The sequence below is a fragment of the Fringilla coelebs genome (assembly GCF_963513975.1).
Source record: "Fringilla coelebs genome assembly, chromosome: 3".
Taxonomy (NCBI): Eukaryota; Metazoa; Chordata; class Aves; order Passeriformes; family Fringillidae; genus Fringilla; species Fringilla coelebs.
In genome coordinates this window covers 100293578-100314660 of record NC_140030.1, presented here as the reverse complement: position 1 = coordinate 100314660, position 21083 = coordinate 100293578, and the positions used below count along the sequence as shown (strand labels likewise).

General features: G+C 41.2%; 1 protein-coding gene across 6 annotated transcripts in view; it reads right to left on the bottom strand.

Annotated features, from left to right (window-relative positions):
- The window catches only part of GPCPD1 (glycerophosphocholine phosphodiesterase 1), a 43469-nt gene extending 22889 nt beyond the window's left edge, over positions 1–20580 (bottom strand). For 3 of the 6 annotated variants that reach the window (XM_084203321.1, XM_084203326.1, XM_084203325.1), the window contains exons 1-6: positions 19799–19930; positions 11890–11975; positions 8363–8447; positions 7342–7435; positions 6652–6714; positions 902–977 (exon numbers count right to left, since the gene is read on the bottom strand). In XM_084203321.1, the coding sequence (XP_084059447.1) occupies positions 902–977; positions 6652–6714; positions 7342–7435; positions 8363–8447; positions 11890–11938 (367 nt within the window). In that variant the 5' untranslated portion in view covers positions 11939–11975; positions 19799–19930. Of the gene's footprint in view, positions 1–901; positions 978–6651; positions 6715–7341; positions 7436–8362; positions 8448–11889; positions 11976–19088; positions 19215–19798; positions 19931–20411 lie in introns of those variants that run through there. The other 3 variants (XM_084203322.1, XM_084203323.1, XM_084203324.1) reach the window with 3 other exon arrangements.
- Positions 20581–21083: the final 503 nt, after the last annotated feature.

Here is a 21083-nt window from a genome sequence, read left to right as displayed (position 1 = left end):
GCTGCTTTTCTTATCAGTTACTGACAAATACAGAAATAACCTTCTTACAGGAATAAAAACACTACTAATTCAACTGAAATTAAAAAAAAAAGGCAAAGGGAGAACGGAACATGATCATGGTACTATTAATGACTAACAGATTCTTTGATACCACCTTCTTTCTAAAAGACATTTTTTCAAATAATTAGAAAGTTTCTTAACAAATGTAAACTGCTAAGTGTGGAGAAAATAGTATTTTTTATGTGCTAGAAAAGACAGTGCATAAAACATGCCATAGCAGCATAAGAGATCTAAACTACAAGCTACATTGAAAGGTTATTTCAGTCACTCTTAAAACCCAAACTTTTTCCCTGTTCAGAAATGCATTAGTAACTCATATGCAAGTCTGCATGCCAGCCTTTCTTTCAGCAAAATACATTTCTGCTAAACTGACGGGTAAATAAGTGCATTCATGTTTCTATTTTCATTAATCCATTTACTTATAGAAGCCTAATTAAACATTTTTTGTTTAAAATTTTACTAATTAAATAGTACTTAAATAAAAAACAGCAGTGACTTCATACCCTCCCCACATTTTCTTTAAAAAAGATCATATGGATCCTTAGTCTCAAAGAATTAAGCTTACAGAAAATTATTAAAATTTCAAATTAATAAAAAACCAACCCACATAATCTTAAAGATGACAGCAAAGAATTTCACATCCATTTTGAAGCCACTTATGTATATAAACATATATATTTTGAGAGTAAGGCCCATGTTGTGCAAAGAAAAAGTCTATACCTCCCACACATTAATAAATTTAAGTATTTTAAAACTATAGCTAACAATCCCTCTAAACCAGTGTGCAGCATATCAGCAATCTTATGCATATGCCTCAAACAGATGCAGTTGATGCCCATACCTAAAGGGGTAATTGATCGTGGTTGTAGATGAGTCTCCCACGTGTGAACTATGACTTCGCAGGGACCATCGATAGTCTGTAATTTAAAAGTTAAATGTCTGCAATAATTTCTTTTGTTAGATCTGACTTTGCACCCATGAAGCTGTTTGGGATGGTCGTGAACTAAACTTAGAGTTTTAAGGAAGTAAAAGAAGAAGGAGAAGAAGAAAGGGAGAGGAACAGAGAGAGAAAAAGACTGAAGAAGAAAGAAAGAAAGAAAACAGATGAGGCTTCTTACCCCTGCAACTGCTGATGACTGTTTGATGTGTTGTGAATACATATGACAAAACTTTTGACAGTCTGACACGGCAGAGAAGTTACATGGAATTATTAAACCTTTACTGCTAACAGATGCTCTGCTGGACTACTTTAGTTTCCTTCTGATACCCAAAAATAAAAATCTCTGAATTCATTAAGAGTGCTCACTTTGTTCTCAAGCTACAGCAACAGTATATGAAAAACATACCCCACATCTCTAATTCCAAACAGCACTCAGCACCTACTCATGCACATAGCAGTTGCAGGGGTGACTTCTCCTTCAAAATTTGCCTTACTAAATTCAAAGACTATAAAACACAGTTATTTTACTTGTGGTACTGGAAAGCAAGTTATTTATCATCTAATTAAAACATAAATAATTCAGCCAATCAGCCAGCAATGAAGACCCTGCAGTCTATTCCAGCTGGAGCAGGATAAATTAGATACTTTCATTAAAAAGAAATATTGTCCACCAAAAGAATACATTTGTTGACAAACATAGCCAAGATTCAGATAACCAGAACAGTAACACAAGCTCTTCTTTCAGAACAATTTAACTTTGAAATAGCTTTCGAGGTAAAAGCTTGTAGGTAACCACAACTTAACAACAGAGAGAACATGCCTGATTACCAGCACAGTCACCCTGAGAAAGTTCCCCTAGCATGGCACAGTTGTTACTATCAGATGTAAAAATCACTGTCAAATAGCCGCAATATGTAATTTTGATGTTTTGGAGCCTAAGTAATTCTTATTTTCAAAAAAATTTGCTACTATTGCCAAAGACATGGAAACTTCCACGCCAGCTCATCCCAGTAGTTCAGGTTTTTGTTAAACAGATTTCAGACCCACAGGGACATCCAGACAGGCTTCAAACTCAGCAGTATAATTACACAGCACCATAATGCTTTGTTCCATTACAGCTCACCCAAGAAATTCTTCACATGCAGATGGGATTTCTTGACACACACTGAGCACATTTAATCTCTCAAGCCTTTGGGTGATTAAACATCAAGCAAACACCAAACATTTAACAAGAGCTCAGTAGAATGGCTTTGCTCTGTGAGTCTCAGCTAAAGCAATGTTCCTAGTGAGTTGGGAGCCATCCACACTTAAATGTCATGTCAGAATAAAACACATATGCTTACTTATGTTTTAAAGACAGAATGCATGTAAAATATAAATAAAATTATATTACTGCTTCCAGTTTATTCCTATTATGGGGCAGTTTTAGTTCCCAATTTCTCACTGCTGCCACAGTGACCACACTTAGGATTTCTAGAAAAGTAAATAATGAGAAGTTTCTTTCCCCTTCTTTCACAGCACAGTGACATTTGCCTGTCACAATAACAGTTTCTAAAGCTTCAAACCATGTTTGTCAGCAGGGAGGCTGCCATTTACTCCCACCATGCAGGCATGCAAGATCTCCAACAGCAGCTCCCATGAACACGTGTACAGCTTTAATTTGTGAATGTGGGCAACGCAAATCTTCCTAACATGGACTAAGCTGTTTCCTTCAGAAGGTAAGCAAAGGTTTTTCCTTGTAAAACCCCCAATGTATTGTATGAAAACATCAATTTATTTCTTACACTACTGTAACTGTCCATTCTAAAGTTAGGTTCTGAAATGATGAATGAATTTGAATAACATTATCCCAATAATAAGGACACCATGCCAGATACATTCAGCACAATTTCCTCTCCTGAAAGGAATACAATGGACTGATTGTGCATTTAATCCCAGGAACCCTCAACACTTTCCATACTAAGAAGAGCCAAGCAAAGCTACCTGGAAAAAAAGGGCAATTGATTAGAGAACAGACACAGACAAGAACCCTCTCAATCTCTGCTCAGACCCTCTCTGAGTTTACAGGCATTTAAAAAACTTTCAATTACATGTAACAGAAGCCATTGTTACGAGGTCAACACAGTAATGTCATTTCTGTGGTATATACTGACCACATCTGAAAAGCAGCCAGCTGAGCAGCAGAACTAAATGACGTATCATCAATATTAACAGTATGGTAACGTTGCCTAAAAGGAGAGTTTCTAGAGGACAGTTATAAAAGGACATCCATTCAAATGTCACATCAACCATCTCATGGGCAGTACACTGAGATAAGTGGCATTGTGGATCTTTTTTTACTAATACAAACACTTAAAAATTTTTTAAAAGCCAACACGAATTTTATGTTGCTTGGTCTTGATTAGCTGAACATCTGATTCAATTTTCAAGCTTTTAAAGGACATTCAAGAACTTTCTTTAAAAAACAAATCTTCTTCCATTATGAGAAGCTGGGGCCTCCCTCCCCAGCAGTCATTAGACACTTTTGAAATGAAGGGAAAAATGCCTATCTAGCATAATGGTTCTGAGGTTCCAAGCAGATGCACCATTTGCATGAAGTGCCTGGGTTCTCAGTACAATTAAATAATGAAAACACTTCTGTGGATGTTTAAATGGTAATTTAGGAGATCAGTTCCAAGGTTCCTGCTTTAAGGCAACACAATAGAGTAGGCATTAGAGGGGGGGGAAAACCCCAAACCAAATCTTAAAAACGCCACACAAACACATTTATCCAAGTGCACTTCACTAATTAAAACTATGTTTCAAGAATAATAATCTACTTCAATCATATGAAACAGCTAAATTAGACTTAATTGCTAAAGCTGCATTTCTGACCAAAATCTCTCTGGATTTGTATACCATGTAGAAGACAATAATTAAGCACTAAACTGAATAATTAAAACCATTCAGCCATTGCATCCAACTTGCAAGGCAGCAGCACATAAAAGTCACCTGGCAGGAAATGCTGAGCTCAGTAGAGATTTTATAGCTCTGGTATTTCCAATAACAGTTTCACACACAATCTGCTATCTCAGCAGATAATAATGCCTTTGTTACTATCATGACAACCACAGGTTCTTAATCTACAAAAAACTTTTCTAAGGCATTAATTACTGAGTCTAGGTCTAAGTTTCATCTTTATTACTACAGTTCAGGCACTAAATGGATTTATTTAATTGCACTTTAAAAAAGTAAATCTAACTCTCATTTGAAACCTCTGTAATTAAGTAGAAAGTGTGAAAAATGTCCTCCAATCCAGTTTTTTAAGTCCTGCTACATGCACAGACAGCTTAGTTATTTCATACTTGCCTTGAAAGAAGTAACCTTGAACTTGCATGCTTATTTACAGTTTTAAAAGCAAATACAGAACACAGCTGAACAGATTAAGGTGTGTTCCTTACTAAGGTTTTCAAATATGCATCATGCAAACAAGGCATGTAAAATTATTCTTCTAAAACACAAGATACACAGAAGACAAATTCCAGCCAAGGGAGTTTTGGTGTGTCTGACACAAACCCCCTCACAACCCACTGCCACGAACAGAAAGTGAGTGTAGAATAAAACCCAGGAAGACCTTCACAGGGAGCTCACTGGTCCCAGACTATGTTCAACGAAAGAACAACATCGACCAAAATAGTTTAAGTTACTGTTTCATTTCATCCAAGTGTGTGTATTTATTTTTCTTTTTAAATGCTGAAGATCAAAATGTTTGCAACACAGTAAAATCTCTTGATATGCACGAGCCAAGACCTGACACCAATTTTATAGGAAAATGTTCTTTGGATATATATTTGTATTCATGCAAAAATTCTACAAATTTCAATATATTGAGTATTTTAAAAAAACCACTGCTCTATTTACATAACCACAATTATGTTAACAGCAATATGCTTCACTACAAACAAGACTTTCCATTACATCATACTTTTCTTCAAGTAAAAAAAATTTAAGATCAAATTATGATCTTCCATAATGGGGGTGAGAAAAAGACATCACTTTTTTTTTTTTTTTTAATAAAATGTTCTATATATTTTCACATCTAGCCTGTAGCACTACTATGGGTAATCTAGGAGCTACCATTTCTCTGTGTAAAGATGTATCAGCCTCATCTCAGCCCCTATGTCCAACTCAAGCATCTTCACAGAGGCAGTTGCTGTAGAAGTTGCTAACTTCAGGTGGATCTGTCCTCAGCATGATTTACTAATTATGTGATGTCAAATTCATACACTTAGACTTGAACATATAGTCAAGATTACAGTGTTGTTTCACTACATGTAAAATTGATATAAAAAATTAAGTGTCAGAGATCATATATTGTCAGCTTGTCAAATTTAGGAGATTAATCATGTGCAATGAATGCTTAATGAAAAAAATTCTGAAATAAAAAGAGGCAGAATAATTTACCTTAAAAGTATATTTTCCTTATCAGCCTTTTCTTAATGCTAAAGTTCTCCACGTACTGTCTCACTTGCACTATACTGTACATCATATTCCTGTTACTTTTTCATTGTTCTGCAAGAGGTTTACAAAAAGAGGAAGAAAACAACATTGTACCTGGATTTCTTTCCTTCAAAAGACTTTATAAGAAATAAAGTCCTGTGCATTTAACAGGTACAAGTCGGACACCACTAAGCTGACAACCCTGCACCCCAGGAATTCCCAAACTTCGTTTTGTAGGGTGGTTTTCTTTTTCTCCTGCTCTCTACACTTAGAAGCCCTTTATGCTGGTATTGCATTAAATTCATACTTACCTTGGCAGACCCTGCATCACACGGTGCATAAGTGTGCAGATACAGAGCACCTACTCAAAGAAACACACTCACCAATACAGAGGGTAAACTTTTGCAAATGGTAAAACAGAAATTGTATTGTCTATCAACTATGGCTCAGCCTCTGCCCACTAACTCTGCTTTTTGAGTGTGTTACATTTGCTTACACTTAAACTTCTGGTCACTTGCAAAAAAAAAAAAAAAAAAAAAGTAAGAGTCCCATCAGAGCTGCTGAGTTGTAAGAATTATTGGCCTCAGCAAAAGAAATCTATTATTGGCTTTCCCTTCTGTTGCCTCAAAGTACCAATTTAAATACCAGTTTCTGACTAGACTATTTCACATGGTCTAATGAAAAAAAAAAGAACTGTGTTTCATTTGAAAGTAGTATCCTTCACTGAAATGATACATCCATCAAATGTGATTTTTTTTTAGTTAAAAAAGGCTGACAAAAACTTACATGCTCTTGACAGTAATTTGAAATTTTTAAAAGGTATTGATGAGATGGTTCTGTAACTCCTTTGCACATTTAGCTACAGCCTTCACAATCCCAGTTTCAATGAGGAACTAAAGCCCAGGGTGAACAGCTACAGGATATTAATAGAATAAGAAAGACAGCAAAGGCAGCATTAAATTTCTTAAGGTTATTACTTGTTTTTATGAAAAGCAGTTTGAGAGTAGCTGCTTATTTACCCAATTTAGCCCAACTTTTTCCTGGATGCAGCCTCTTCCCATCTGAAGAACTTCCCCCTGCTCTAGTGCAATGTTTACAAACCAGTACACTGCCACATACATTAAACTCTAATTTACGTAACTTAAAGTCATATGCAACTTTGACATCAATACCTGTAAAAACACATCTGTCTCTGCCTCTTGGCTCTTTTTTTCCCCTCCAAGTCGTTCAAATACCTATATACAAACATACAGAAAACAATGGGATGCCTCATCCCTTGTTTCACCTTTTCACTTCAAGAGATTAACTTATGTTAATTATGCAGCACAAAGTCTGGTTGATACTTCTCATGCTTCACAAAAACAAATCTGCAGCGATTTTAAAAACTTTTAAAATTTTAATGCACCTCCTACATGGACCATTTTTCTCCTACTATCACTTGCTTCCATCCTATCATATAGGACAGGTATCACATACTATCACATTCCTTCCATGGATCACTTGAGATCCATGCCCTACTGAAGTCCATATGCAACTATAATCCTAATTATGAGAACTTCACCATATTATTTAAGCTTTATAATAATGTCAGGAATTGCCTTACCACTGAAACTTTTAGAACACTAACACTGGTGAAAGAAAGAAGAGAATATAATTACAGTTAAGAGCATTTGGTCATGTATTTCCAGAAGTCAAGTGTGAGTATTTCCACAAATGTTTTAGTGTTTCACATGTAGCAATTCAAGACTTACTTCTAAAAAAAAAAAAATCTCATGTTTAACTTAGGAAATCCTTTTTTTATTTCAAGTATGGGAATTTTTCCTAGAGAAGTGCCACCTTAAAGTAGACAAGGTTGTACATACCTTAGGTTCTAGAAAGTATCCTTTAAAATACCGATACTGAACAGGAATTCCTCTAGGAAGCTCTATAGTAGCTTTCCATCTTTCCTCAGACATACTGTGGAGAAAAAAAGAAAACAGCTAACCAAAAAAATGTTTCAAAATACAGCCTAACAGTCACCTCAGACACATGTCTAAGAAATATTCTAAAATAAAGCCTAGTGTACTGTTGCAAAGAAAGTTATTACAGAGTACCTTAGCCAAACATGCACAGAACACCAGATGTACCTAGAATTGAAACTGAACGTTTTGATTGACAGATCTCAAGTGCTCTAAGAGAGCAAGAATTCTCATCCCCGTTGAACAGATGGAGAAAACATGGTGAAGTGATTCAGAGACTCATCCAAGATAACACAGCCAGTCACTGACAGAATTACAGACACAGCCTGCAAACCTTACTTTCCTTCACCACAGAGCTGCCATAAGCTGGCACCATTTTAAGAAAATACCGAATTCTTCCACTGCATTTAAGCTTTTTTTATGTACACTCATGCTTATACATACATCCCCTCCCCCTTAAGTATTTCAATGCAACTCTCAGTTTAAATAATCTCCTCCCTATCACCTTCTAGCACAATAATAGCTTGCTTATAGCCTTTACTTTCTTTTTGTCCCGTATGTCTCCTATAACTTGCTGCACAGCCATGGGACTGAGAATTGCCCCAAAGCAGTCTCTTACTCCAAGTATCTAAAGCTAAACTACTGAAATGCCAGCCACAACAGCAGAAGCATCATCTGTATCTAAAAAAGCGCACAAGTTTCATATTTTCTTAAACATATTCCTAAGCGTTCAAAGTGCTCAGGGGCAACACAAGAAATTCTGGAGTTCTACTAACAGCACATGCAGCTCAGGAGTTTACAAACTCAAAGACAGAATAAATTTGTTGCTCCAGAACTCCAGCTACTTCAAATGGAACAAGTAAAAAAAATTCAAAATGGAAGAAAAAATAACCCCCCAAAAAAACAAAAATCAAAACCAACTTACTCATCCGTAGTCTGGAGGACCACTGCAAGCTGGGGATTCCAATTTCCCAAAGCACTGCAGCTCCCACATATTGCAAAAACCTCTCCTAAAAAATCCAAACAGAAAAAAGCCCACAGTCATCATTACTTCAGGATAGATGGCATTAGAAAGTACAGCCACAGTCAAACTTTCAAGTATTTTAAACATATACACCAGAATCACTCATCGTAAGATCCTTCCTGTCCAGAAAGGAATTTTACCCCACCCAAAACTACAACAGCATTTTCTTCACCATGCCAAGGACCTGAGAGAGGGACTAATGACAACCCCAGCCCTTAAAAAGGTTGACTTCCAAACCATTCTTAAGGAATAGTGTTCAAAACATCTCTGGGAATGCAGCAGGCAAATTTTCACAGTAAAATGTTTAATCTCAAGATAACACAGTTATTTCCCTAGATACTCTGTGTTTTTTAATGTATGTCCATATTTCCTCAAATTCATCCCAACAATTTTGAAAGCACAGACAAACAGGAAGTTGCTAGCATTATTCCCAAGGCAACATACCCAATTAATTTGATTCCCAAAAGAAATAAAGTTAATTTTGCTGCTATGCTTTCAGTTTTTACTGGGTATCAAAACATAACATTGTTACACAAAAAACCCACATGAAATTGTCACACTTAGCCCACAGAACCCAAAAGGTTACAACAGTATATTTAATTTTGGATATCCCAAGTGACCATTGCAACTTACCCTTGTTTTTTATATAAAACCTGTATGTATCTGACTGTAAGAACAACAATGATAAGTAATGGAAAGAACTAATGGAAAGAACAAATTCGTATTTTGCTCTCACAGGGTTTCAACAAGATTTTTAAACATAATAAAAAGCTGTTGCAGAATGAGAAACTGTGGAGTTTTAAAGTACAGTTAGGCACCACAAAAGAATGATACAAGCATCTGACTTCTTTCCTGTTCTCAAAATGAGTAGTGTGGGGGACACAATAATCCCAAGATACAATGTAGACCAGCTATAGGCAGCAAGTGTACACTACCTCTCCCTAAGCCACAAATCATAGCTGACACTTCAAAGCACACAGTTACAGTTCTGAGGATGCCCTTTTGTCTCTAAAATTGTGTTCCTTTTCTCCAGTTAAATAAGGGATACCACAGGCCTGCTTATGAAAGAAACCTCTGCAGACCCAGGGTTGGAAAAAATCTACAGAAGACAGAAAGAAAGACAACATTTCTCTGAAAGCAGCTTACTGAAATAATTTTACATAACACCTTGAACTTCAGCAGTTTGTTTTTTTTTAAATCTTGTGCTGCAATTCATTAAAAAAAAGAAGCCTGAGCTTTCTGGATGCTTACTGTAAGCATACAAATGCAGAGAAAAATCTAAATTATGAGTATATTTAGTATGAAATTGCCTATGTTAGCTTTACCTTTTCCACCTTATCCTGAGGCATGTGATCATTTGTTTTTGCAGGGAGTAAATAAAGTGGGGAAGGAAGATCACCTGAACACCACATAGGTAGAACTTCTGAGTGGAGATACTAAAAAACTAAAATTCTTTTAACATCCCTTTTAAAATAGCAGTACTTAATACATCTTCATATACACACAGCTAACCTTTGAAGTGCCATCTAATTATCTTCCTCTTCACAGGTGCCACAGTTCTCTGGGCTCCTATTCTAAACAGACATGCAAACACCCAGTGACCACCTCCCACTCAGTAAGGCACCACACACAAAAGGCAATAGGATGTGCAGCCACCCTGAACTCTCTTCAACAACTGCACTGAGGCTCAATTATGATTTGTAAAACCCTGCCTTAATTATCCCAGTAAAGCCAAAGTGAAATGCAGGGCAAGCTGCCTCCCCACAGGCAATTCTGAACACAGTGGGGTTTGGGTTGGGTTTGCATTTCAAGCTCAGGGGTCCTCAGCTTCTCCCCTCTCCTTGTCATGGAATTCAAGGCTGCTCCTGGCAGAGCTCCTTCAGCTACTTTAGCAAAGAAGGTTAATCTAAGCCTTCTGCCCCAACTCAAAGCTTGCAACATCCTCATTGATCCAACAATAATAATAACAACCCCAACAATTTCACTGTTGTCATAAGCCAAAGCACCCTTTTGTGTCATCTCTTTATACTGTATTTCCAGATAATTCTTTGTGAGCAGCCATTGAGGCAGGATCTGGTCCTCACTAATCCTACTTTTCATTGCAGATATTATTAGCACAGGAAGAAGTTATACATCCAAAGTCAGCTTTGCTAGTGACAGTGTCATCACAGCTGTGGAAGCAACAGTGTAAGCAGGACAAAGAGAGCACAGTTTGCAATACTCCATGGTACAGCTACACAGGTCTTGAACTAAGGTCAATTTACTCTAAAGTTCTAAAATTTTCTCCAGAATGCTACAGAAAACTCTACTCCTTACTAACAGCTTTATGCCAACATAGAGTAGCAGTTTTCAGTTCCCAAATGCCAAATCACAAGGGAGAAACACAGGACAGGTCTAACACAGGGCAGATGTCAAACCTGTACAATGTTTTTATCATTTTCTTCCTCGCCAACTACAGGGGACACTTTTGCCATCTGGTATTGGCCTGGCACAGGAATTTTGCCAATCTGCTCCCACATTCATCTGCTTCTGTTAGGCAACAATCAATTTCTTTTTTGGTGTAACTTCTGGGCTGGTTTTGGCTGGGGTAGAGTTAATTTTCTTCACAACAGCTAGTAGGGGCTGTGTTTTCAATTTGTCCTGGAAGCAGTGCTGATAACAGAGGGATATTTCAGTTACTTCTGGGCAGTGCTCACAGCATCAAGGCCTTTTCTGTTCTCTCCCCACCAGAGAGGGGGCTGGGAAGGAAGAAGCTGGAAAGGAACACGGCTGGGAGCAGTTTTGTGGATCTCAGTTACAGTTGTGGTTAAACACAACTCCTTCCTTCCAAGATCCTGAAGATGAAGGTTAACATAATATCCACAATTTATCAATACCAGATTTTCATGTTCTACCTGACATGATACCTTGTGTTCCTCATTTGGATAACAGAAGTTATTTTACATTTTTTTTTCCCCCATAGACCGAATACTGAATTAAGCTGCATATTCTTTCTGCCTGTAACTTCTGATAGAGGTCACATCCTGTGAAACTTTCAACAGGGATGCAGAGAGAATAAAAACCAGAACAAACACATCAATGTGTGCCTAAGTATCATGGGTCAGAATACAAATGCTTGTTTCCATGGAATAAAGAAGTACTAAAGAGAGAAGATTTTAAACCAATCATAACCATTTCAGTTAGCATCAAAATCCCTAGCACATCATGAAATTTTGTTTGAAGAAAGAGGTAAAATTTATTTCCCAGCTCTCACTTTCAAATTCATTGGTGGAATGTCTTAATATATTTTACAATGATTTATCATCTTGATATTTGATCTAATATGTTCTTTTATCTCTGAGGAAAACACAAGACAGCCTTTGAACACTCCTCTGTTAAGTTTTCTCTTACACCAACCATACAAAAAGGAGAAAGCATGATTTGAGTACCTGGTGCTGATGGTCCTCTTACTACAAAAGTGACTTGACAAGACGTCATTTCTGCAGAACTTATGTCCTGGGATCGTTGAAATCTCCTATAGTGGAAAGAAAGAGAACTAATTTGAGGAACAATCACTACATTTGTTGCTGCTCTAAGTAAGAGGAAAGAGAAATCCCACCACTCACAGGGAAGCAAGTCACTTGTGATATTACTGCCTGAGTGAGCAGTAGAAGTAGAAAGCTCTTTAAAAGCAGCTGCAGACCCAGAAAACAGCATCCAGCTGCAACACTGGCATAAGAAAAAGACTGCTAAATCAAATACCATATGCAAGTATCAGTATTCTGCAACATTTGTCAGTCTTCAGCAGAGATTTTTCAAAACTCTCTGACTAATTTTGCTTCCAAGAAGGCCACTGGAAGGTTTTAAGAGATTTAATATTAGGTCCCTTGGCAAACAGTAACTTCTGTCTCTTCAGTGCTGAAGAATCCTCTACAAGGCACAAGAAAGTTTCCACAGAGAAGCACAACCACCTTGAAGGAAAAGGGGAACAACTCATAAGAGAGGACAGCTCTCTGCTGTCACTTGTCCATCCCTGTAGACTCTGCTCCCCTACTTCCAGGCTTTCACAGGAAGCACCAGGAGCAACTGGAAGCACTAAGCAGTCTTCAAAGCAGCACAGCAGGAAGAAACTGCCTTTAGCCAGGACAGCAGCTGGAAGACTGACTCTGCCTCAATTTTCTCCTCCAATGCACAACACCTTGACTGAAAAAAAAACTGGCAGAATGCCATTTTCACCATTACAGCAGAAACACTACTGATATCTCACATCCTTTTATATTATTTACAAAAGCAGCAGTCATAGTAAAATCCACATATGGATGTGGCTAGACTGTCATCACCCAAGTATATCCATCTGGACATGGGCTACAAAATAATTGTACCAATTATATGCAGAATAAATTCTCCAATGGTTTCAATGAATCCAGTTCTCTACATCACTGTGGGCAGCTTTTTGTTCTGTGTGTGTTTTGTTTGGTTCTTTTTTTTTTTTTAACCAAGGAAGTAGAATGTTACTATTGCTATTTTTGAACAGGACAAATAGAACTTTATTTCAGTACAATCTTGGTCAGCAATCTTTTAATAACAACATCAGAAAGAACTAACAACACTGAAGAAAAATTTGCCTTTCATTAGCTCTACTACTACAAGGGGAAGCCCTTGCCTTCAAATGGCACAGGACAGTTAAATATGCCTTGAAAGCAAAAGACAGATACCAAATAGGAGGGGAAAAAAGCTCAACATCAAACCTCATTCTTTGTGGGCATTTAGAATGTTATTGCAGGTATTGAACCTTCAGAACTGTTTCTTCTGAATTTTCTCCTCCTCCTCCTCCGAATTCTAACTATCCTCTATTCCTACTGTAACTACAGCTGCCTTTACTTTACATTCCTTTTTTTCCTCCCTTATTTTCCCTCTCCATGTCAAGGAAAATGACTTTTCAGTAGTGAAATGAGAGCAAAAAAAAACAGTAGACATATAAAGGTTTCTGGTCACATATTCCAATTCTGCATTGGCCTTTCACAAATTTTATCATTCTGCAAATGATAAAATCCCAGACTACTGAAGCTAGAAATAAGCACAGCTGATAAACAGGAACTCCATGTAGAGCATGCCCTTTAGGAGCTTTTCACCAGTGTGTGTTAAGTGACACATTCTAGCACTTGTTTTTAGCAGTTATTTATAGACAGAGAAGCACAGCACGTTTCAGTGCTGAAACTAAGACTGGACTCACGAAACTAGCCTAATGTGACAAAGAAATCTCAGTGTAATGCAGAGAATATAAATTACTAGTGTGGATTTATGATGACACCAAGTAGTCAAGGGCTTGGCTGTGCTCACCAAATGCCTGTTTGGACAGCCTTTAACTGAAAGGGCAGAGGAGCCAAAGGGGAAATGAAGTAGGCAAAAATGCCTTGCAAAAGTCAAGCAGGAAAGCGAAAGCTGACGTGTGACACTTCCCCAAAGCAAGAATACGCTTTTGGCTTGCAAAAAAAAAAAAAAAAAAAAAAAAAAAAAAAAAAAAAAAAACCCAAAACCAAAAGACCCCAAACAAACAACAATAACAAAAACAACAAAACAAAAAAAAAAAACAACCCAAAAACCTGTTTCCAGAGCCAACGCAACAACTCAAATTTAAACTTCACAAAACCCAACATGTGTCCTACTGCAAATTAACTACCCAACTGTTCCTAGAAAATCATCCAAAATCCTTCTAAGTCTATAAAGCTTTTAGCCAATCTTGTAAAAATTCTATGTACCTACTTTCCAGACAGGTGTGGGTTTTCTAAAGTACCTAGTAAAATAATTTTACTTTTCTATATAGGAGTAGCCGGTTGTAAGGAGGTTTTGATAAACTGACTTTGTAAATATGCCAGAATTCTACCCAAAATGCATTTTATCTCAAAAATCTACTCAGCCTACCCAAGGGATGTGTATGAAGAAAACAAAAATTTCACCAAGCAAGAGCATGCTTTTTTTCTAGCAGAACTGCAGGTACAGGTATTGCTCTTATATTTAGGGTCAAAGTACCGTCTCTCATTCTGAAAAAAACATCATTTCTAGCAGAGCACTGAATGCAAACACATGGCAAGGAAAAACGAGGTCTGCTTTTTGTTAAGGAATCAAACCTATGTGGTATATTATAATGCACTTATAAAAGCAGTCTGTGTTTTCAAGACATGATACAAAAACATTTTACTGCGGGGGGAGGCAAAAAAAACCTAATAACCTAAGTTTAGCTGTCTAGTTACTGATGGTTCCTGAAAAGAGATAATAATTTAATTCCTAAAGGGGAATGACAAGATTTAAAAATCAAATCCTCTGACCTCTAAGTGTCAGGCATCTTTGAAACGGGATGTTCCTTCCTTCAGATTTTCAGCACTGCTTAACCAAAGAAGCTGGCAAAGAATTAACAAAATCCTCTTTCACTCCCCACCCCTGTAATGATGGGACTTTTTGGGGAATGCAAAGAATTCTCAGCTCAGAGGGGTCATGTCATAACTGCTATGGGGAACTGAAGCAAATTAGAGGAGGTACATTAAAAATGATAAATATTTCCTCATCAGCAAATATTAATAAAATCGATTGAGCTGATTTACAAACTAGAAATCCTTGTGCAACAACCCTTTTTAAACAACCTCTGAGTCCAAAAGTAAAGCTGAATTCACATCTGCTGCAGCAAACATTCAGAACTCCTCTTCCTTTGGTCAGTTTTTACAGACTACAACCACATGCAAGAAAGCAGTGAACACTTGAACCTCAGTTCTTCTCATGGGAAAGACATATCACACAGGTAGAGACTTCTCAGCCCTTAAAAAAAGAAAAAACCCCAACAAACAAAAAAACCCCAACATGAAACATTAATAGGAAGAACAGGAAATCCAAACTCTCCTCTCCCTGATTCTAAAAGAGAACTTCTAGAAAATGCAGGTAAGAAAGAAAAGATGACCTAACAGAATCAACTATTAAAGTGCCACAAAGTATCATAGATTTCCTCTAAAATGAGGTAATAAATGTCATCGTGGATAGGGAAGACCAAAATATTTTTGGTTGTAGTTAGAAATACACCAGGACAGGGACTTGATTTATTAATTCAAATCCTGAAGTTTATTTGAATCTTGTGGCTTACAGGTCTGATGATATATTAAAACCCTTCACAAGCCTTCAGCTTTAGTGGATTATTCTGCACCACCCTTAACTTCCCTAACCTTTCCAATATGATTTAAGAGGTGCCGGCTGCTTGCTGTACCATGTCTTGTATGTTTTTTCAGGATTAGCTAAATACACACCAGGTAATCTGGGGCAATTGTGGAATGTAACAGCCTATCTGACAAACGCTGAACAAGTTCCTGAGTCAAAAATTCACAGCAGCCACGCAGCCCGGTTGCCTGCTCTCTACTCCTTACAACCAATATTTTTAATAGCTACTTGAAAAGGTTTTGAGGCTTTGATTCTAGTGGTCCAAGGGCAGGCTCCAAGTACAATGGGATATTTTTTTAAACTGTGGAGATTTACAAGCCTGAAGACCTTGAACTTAGTCGCATAGACAGATGGCTTTCAAAATTAGGAGGGAACTTCAAGCAACTACCATGACAGGCCTGAATGAAAAGCTGATTTTATCAACTCTAAGTTGACTGTAAGGGCTGTAGAATGGCAGGTTACACTTAGCATATCCATTATGGATAATCAGACTTTGGCAACACGCTGGTAAGAAAGCAAAAAAGTATCAGACTCACACCAAAGTGTCACATTTCTCCTCTCCTCTCCCCACAAAAAGCCACCAATCTCTATCTAATGAACAAAAAGTAAAAAAATCTGATGGAAAGCTATCAACCCAAAACTCTCTTGGGTAACATTATATTTTAAAATGACAGGATAATATGCAGCACAGATTTTTCCAATGAGATGGAAAAATACAGCTCACAAAGTACCATTTTAATGGGAGGGTTTTTTTTTTAACTAATAAATTTTATAGATACTTAATGAGATTTTTGAAAGGTAATTAGACAACTAAGTACACAGGTGCCACGAATTTTCTGGAATGCATTTTAGTACTTTCAAACACCTGATATTTAGTGTCAAATTACTTTTGCCTGCTCTACTACCAAATTTGCTTGGTTAGCTGCAGAAAAAGGAAGCCCATTGTACTGGGTCTGACTGTGAGGGAGTTAATTTTCCCTACAACAGCCCTCACAGAGCTGTGCTTTGTACTGGCAGCTAGAAAGGTGTGGATAACACCCAGAGTTTCAGCTGTGCTCACACAGCACCAGCACTGTCTCTCCAACATTCCCCACTATCACCAGGAGGCTGCGGGTGGGCAACATCCTGGGAGGAGACACAGCCAGGGCAGGTGACCCACACTGACCAAAGGGACATTCTTTATCATATGACATCAGCTCAGAGACTGATAGATTAAAAAAATAAAAAAATAAAAGGGAAAAAAAAAAAAAGCTAAAAGAAAGGAGGGTGTTTGTCATTTAAGACCTTTGTCTTCCAGAGCAACTCCTATTCATATGGAAACCCTCCTTCCCTAATAGGGAAGCAGAGGACAAAATCTTCTGTTTCCCCTTGCTTCTGCAGAAATTATTTTTGCTGTATTAACTGCCTCTACCTTGACCCCTGAGGCTTTTTCCACCTTTCTCCCCCTGAGGAATGACAGGGCTGCTTGGTGGGCAACTGGCACGCAGCCAAGGTCAACCCACCAGCACCTGCTGTGCACAAACAGGCTCTTTCATAATGCTAGCACACATTTCATCACAGATCCTGGTGCACAGTCCTGGAAGTGCACAATCCTAAAAGTAAACATGCTCAATTATTTCAAAATATCTCTCCATTTATTGCATATAAAGATAAAATCAGCAAGGACTAGAAGGCTGGAGTATTTTTGGTTTTATTTTTGTTGTCTTAAGCTGACACTTTCCACCTTAAGAGAAAAGACTCATGAGCTGTATCAACACCCAGGAGAGCCCAACTCCAGGCTGAAGCAGGGGAAAGGTGCCACAGCCCCAGCCAAGTCATCTGACAGCTGGGAGGACACACTGGCAGCACTGGGGCTGACAAAGAGCAAGACAAACAGCCTCCCTCACGAACCATGAATTTGAACACAGCCCAGCACTGCTGGAGAAGGTACAGTGCTCAGATTTTACCTTCTTAAAAGATGTGCTACACACAGCAACAGAAAATTCACCTTGCATCAAATCTACTGCTGTGCTGAACAAAGGGACATAAGCCTAAAACACACACTGTGATATTCCAAAGATACCATGTTGTATCTGGTTAATCTTGTAGTATGATGAACAGATTTTGTTGCTTGTGGTTGGTCCTAATGAGGTATCAGATATTACAGAATACATCTAAAGCAACAAATTAGACATGCAAGAAAATTATGTAACAGTAGCTGACGACACCTGGGTTTTAGAGCAGCGTCAGAGGATATATTTGTCAGGGCATTCCCTTTAAAAACTGGGAGAGAATTTTTAGAAACAGCATTACAGCATCAACTCCTTCATGTTCAACCAAACAAGAGGGTTCTTCCTGCCCCCTCCTCTCCCCCCCACTGCACCTTGACTGCAGGAGCAAGGACAAAGTCAGCAGGTCTCTCCTTCTGCATTGCAGTGCTAACACTGGACAGCAAACAAACTTGCACAGAAGATCTGGACACCCTGTTCTGATTCAAAGGCTGAAATTTTACCAACAGCCTTATGCTGACATTTAGAAAACAGCAAAGCCCAAGTGACACCTCTGAAATTGCATCACACTAATACACAGCAAATGAGAAAAATATCTTGAGGATTGTATTTTCAGTATCAATTTAGCTCCCCATGTGAGGGGCCACATCAGCCATGGTTATCTCTGCTTACCCAGAATGTATCTGCTTTGTTTTAAGTAACAATAAGTTAATTGTTTCAGCATTTAGCAAATACCTGTCCATGTGACAGACTCTTCTGCCTCAGCTATGCCACAGCAGTTTTGCTAAGTTCTTGAAGCAGGCAGGAAACAGCTGGGGCACATTTGTAAGTGAGACAGAGCAGCATCAGTCTGATTCCTCTTTTGTGAGCTGTTGCTTATTAATAACATACGGCTGAGAAGATCTTAGGCAGGGAGTAATTTAGCTCTCTGTGATCAAACTAACATTCCTCACTTAGGAATGACTTGGATAAATAATATGAATAATGCTCCCCACAGCTCTCAACAAACCACTTTTTTAACAGGTTTCCAAAGCCTGGATCCATTCTATTGAGGGGCTACATGCTTTACTGAAAGCCTAATTACATGGCAGCTTGGGCTACCAGCGTCTATTCAAAATCAATGGCAATCTCCTATTTTTTTTAAGATCTTATATAGTTATTTTACAGGAAGCAGTGCTAGAATAGAAACATATATGATGAAAATAAGTCCACTTATCAACCATTTCACCCTACCATTAACATTTAAAATATGTTGAAGGTTAATCTCCATCTAACACTGCACGCTCTGATAAATTAAAACACTAACACTGACAAGCTATTAACTTAAAGGGAAAAAGAAAAAGAGAAAAATGGAAGAACAAATCTGTGCCTGGTTAGGGTGCAGGTAACAGATTAATTTTTAAAGTTCAGTTTAATCTAGAGCTGCCTCACTAGCTCCTATGCGATCAAAAACATCAAACCTCGAGCCGGCAGCACCACCGCTGTGTTCCTTTAGCGCAGAGCCGAGACAAAGAACAGCACAGCGCACACCCCCACGCCCGGCAGAGCCCAGCGGCGCTGCAGCGTGCCCAGCCCGCCGCCCCTCGCTGCCCGATCGGACACGGACCGAGGGTTCCCGGCGCCGCGCACGGCACCGCCCGCAGCGGGAGCCCGGCCGGGAGGAGGCGCGCCACGTCCCCGGGCCCGCCTCGGCCCGGCCGCTTGCATAATGCGGCAGAGCCGCGGGACCGCCCCGGGCCAGGGCTTTAGGCGGCGACGTAAACAAACAGAGCCGTAGGCCCCGCGTTCTCCGGCCCGCCGCCCGCCAAGGACCCACCGGTGACAGCCAGGGCCCGGCCGGACGGCGCGGGGAGCGCGACGCGCCCGCAGCCCTCCCGGCACGGCACTCCCGCCCCGGGCCGGGCAGCACAGCGGCCGCCCCCGGGCGCACGGAGCCGCGCTCTTCCCGCCTCTCAGGAACCTGAGGTGACGTCCCGGTGCCCGGACAAAGCGCTCCTCTCCCACGTCCTCTCAGATAACACACCGGCCCCGCGGTGCTGCGGGGAGCGCGGCACCGCTCCCTCAGCACCCTCTCCGCACAGGCTCGAACAGACCCTGCTCAGCCACACCGACCGCCCCCTCCGCCACCGCGCGGACCCACCGCCACAGGCGGCCGGTGGCGCCGACTGACCTGGCGGAGCAGAGCAGCGCTCCGGCTCCCCGCTCGCTTTGTGCGGGGCTGCGGACAGCAAACCCTCCTTCCGGGGCCGCCGCCCGGGGCCGCCTGACGGGGGTGGGGAGGGGGCGGCGCGGCCCCAACCGGTTCCAGCTGCCCCCCGCCAACACGTGACCGCTCCCGCGGGCCCGCCCGTCCCGCCGCCGCCAATGGGAGCGCGGGAAGAGCCGGGGGCCGGGCCCGTTCCTCGACAGCCGCGGGCCCGGGGCGGGGCTGAGGGAGGCGTGGGGAGTGCGCGGAGCGGGGCAGGCGCAGGGGGGCTCTGAGAGGCACGGGGGGTTCGGGGGCGGCTTGCGGCCGCCTGCACACGGCGGGGGAGCTCTGCCCTACCCACCTCTCCCGAGGGCCAAGCACCACCGCTTCCCCGCGCCATATCCCCGGTACCTTCCTCAGAGAGCGCGGCACCGCTCCCCCAGCGCTCTCCCGACCGTAGCGCGTCCCGATCTCCTCCAGCCTCCAAGACCTCCTAAGGAGCGCGCCCCGACCGCCCCCTGCCGCCGTCGCCACCACACCCGCCTACAGCACTCCCGCTTGCCCCGCGCCCCCTCCGCTGGCGGCGTGCACTGACCTGGCCGACCGCTGCAGCCGGCTGCCCACCCCTTGGCGCGGGGCTGCGAGCGGCGCTGGCCGGGCTCCTGTTGGCGCTGGCGGGGCCGCTGACAGCGCGGAGGAAGCAGGGCAAGGCAGGGGGCGGTGGGGCCGGCAGCCGGATCCAGCTGCCCCCGAGCGCACCGGAGAGGGCGCGGCCACGTGACCCGCCCGGCTGACGCGTCACTCTGCGGCGGGCCCCGCCCTTCCCAGCGCAGCCAATCAGGGCCGGGCGGGCGGGGCGGGAGGGGCGCGCGCCGTTCCCTTGAAAGCCTCGGCGCTGAGGGAGCGCTGGGGATGGTGAGGGGACCTGGGATGGCGGCCCCGGCTGGGGCGGGAGAGGGGCTCTGCTGAGGCGAGTTTGGCTTCTGCTGCCATCCGCACGCTCTCTGAGGTCACCGCTACCTCAGCCCGTGTCCTCCGTGCCCAGCCTGGGAGGGTACGGGTTGCCCTAAGGATAGGGAGTTCTGCTTCCTAGCGATTTACCGTAGTTAAAGCTGGCTATAAGCCTATGGCGCCAAGGCCATGATGGTTTTTCGGGTTTTTTTTGGGGGTTGTTTTTGTGATATAAAGTGGTCGGCGCTCTGGCTTTCCTCAAGGGCTTTGATTTCACTTGTTTTGATCTGTCCCTGTGAGCTTTTGTGTGCAGAGA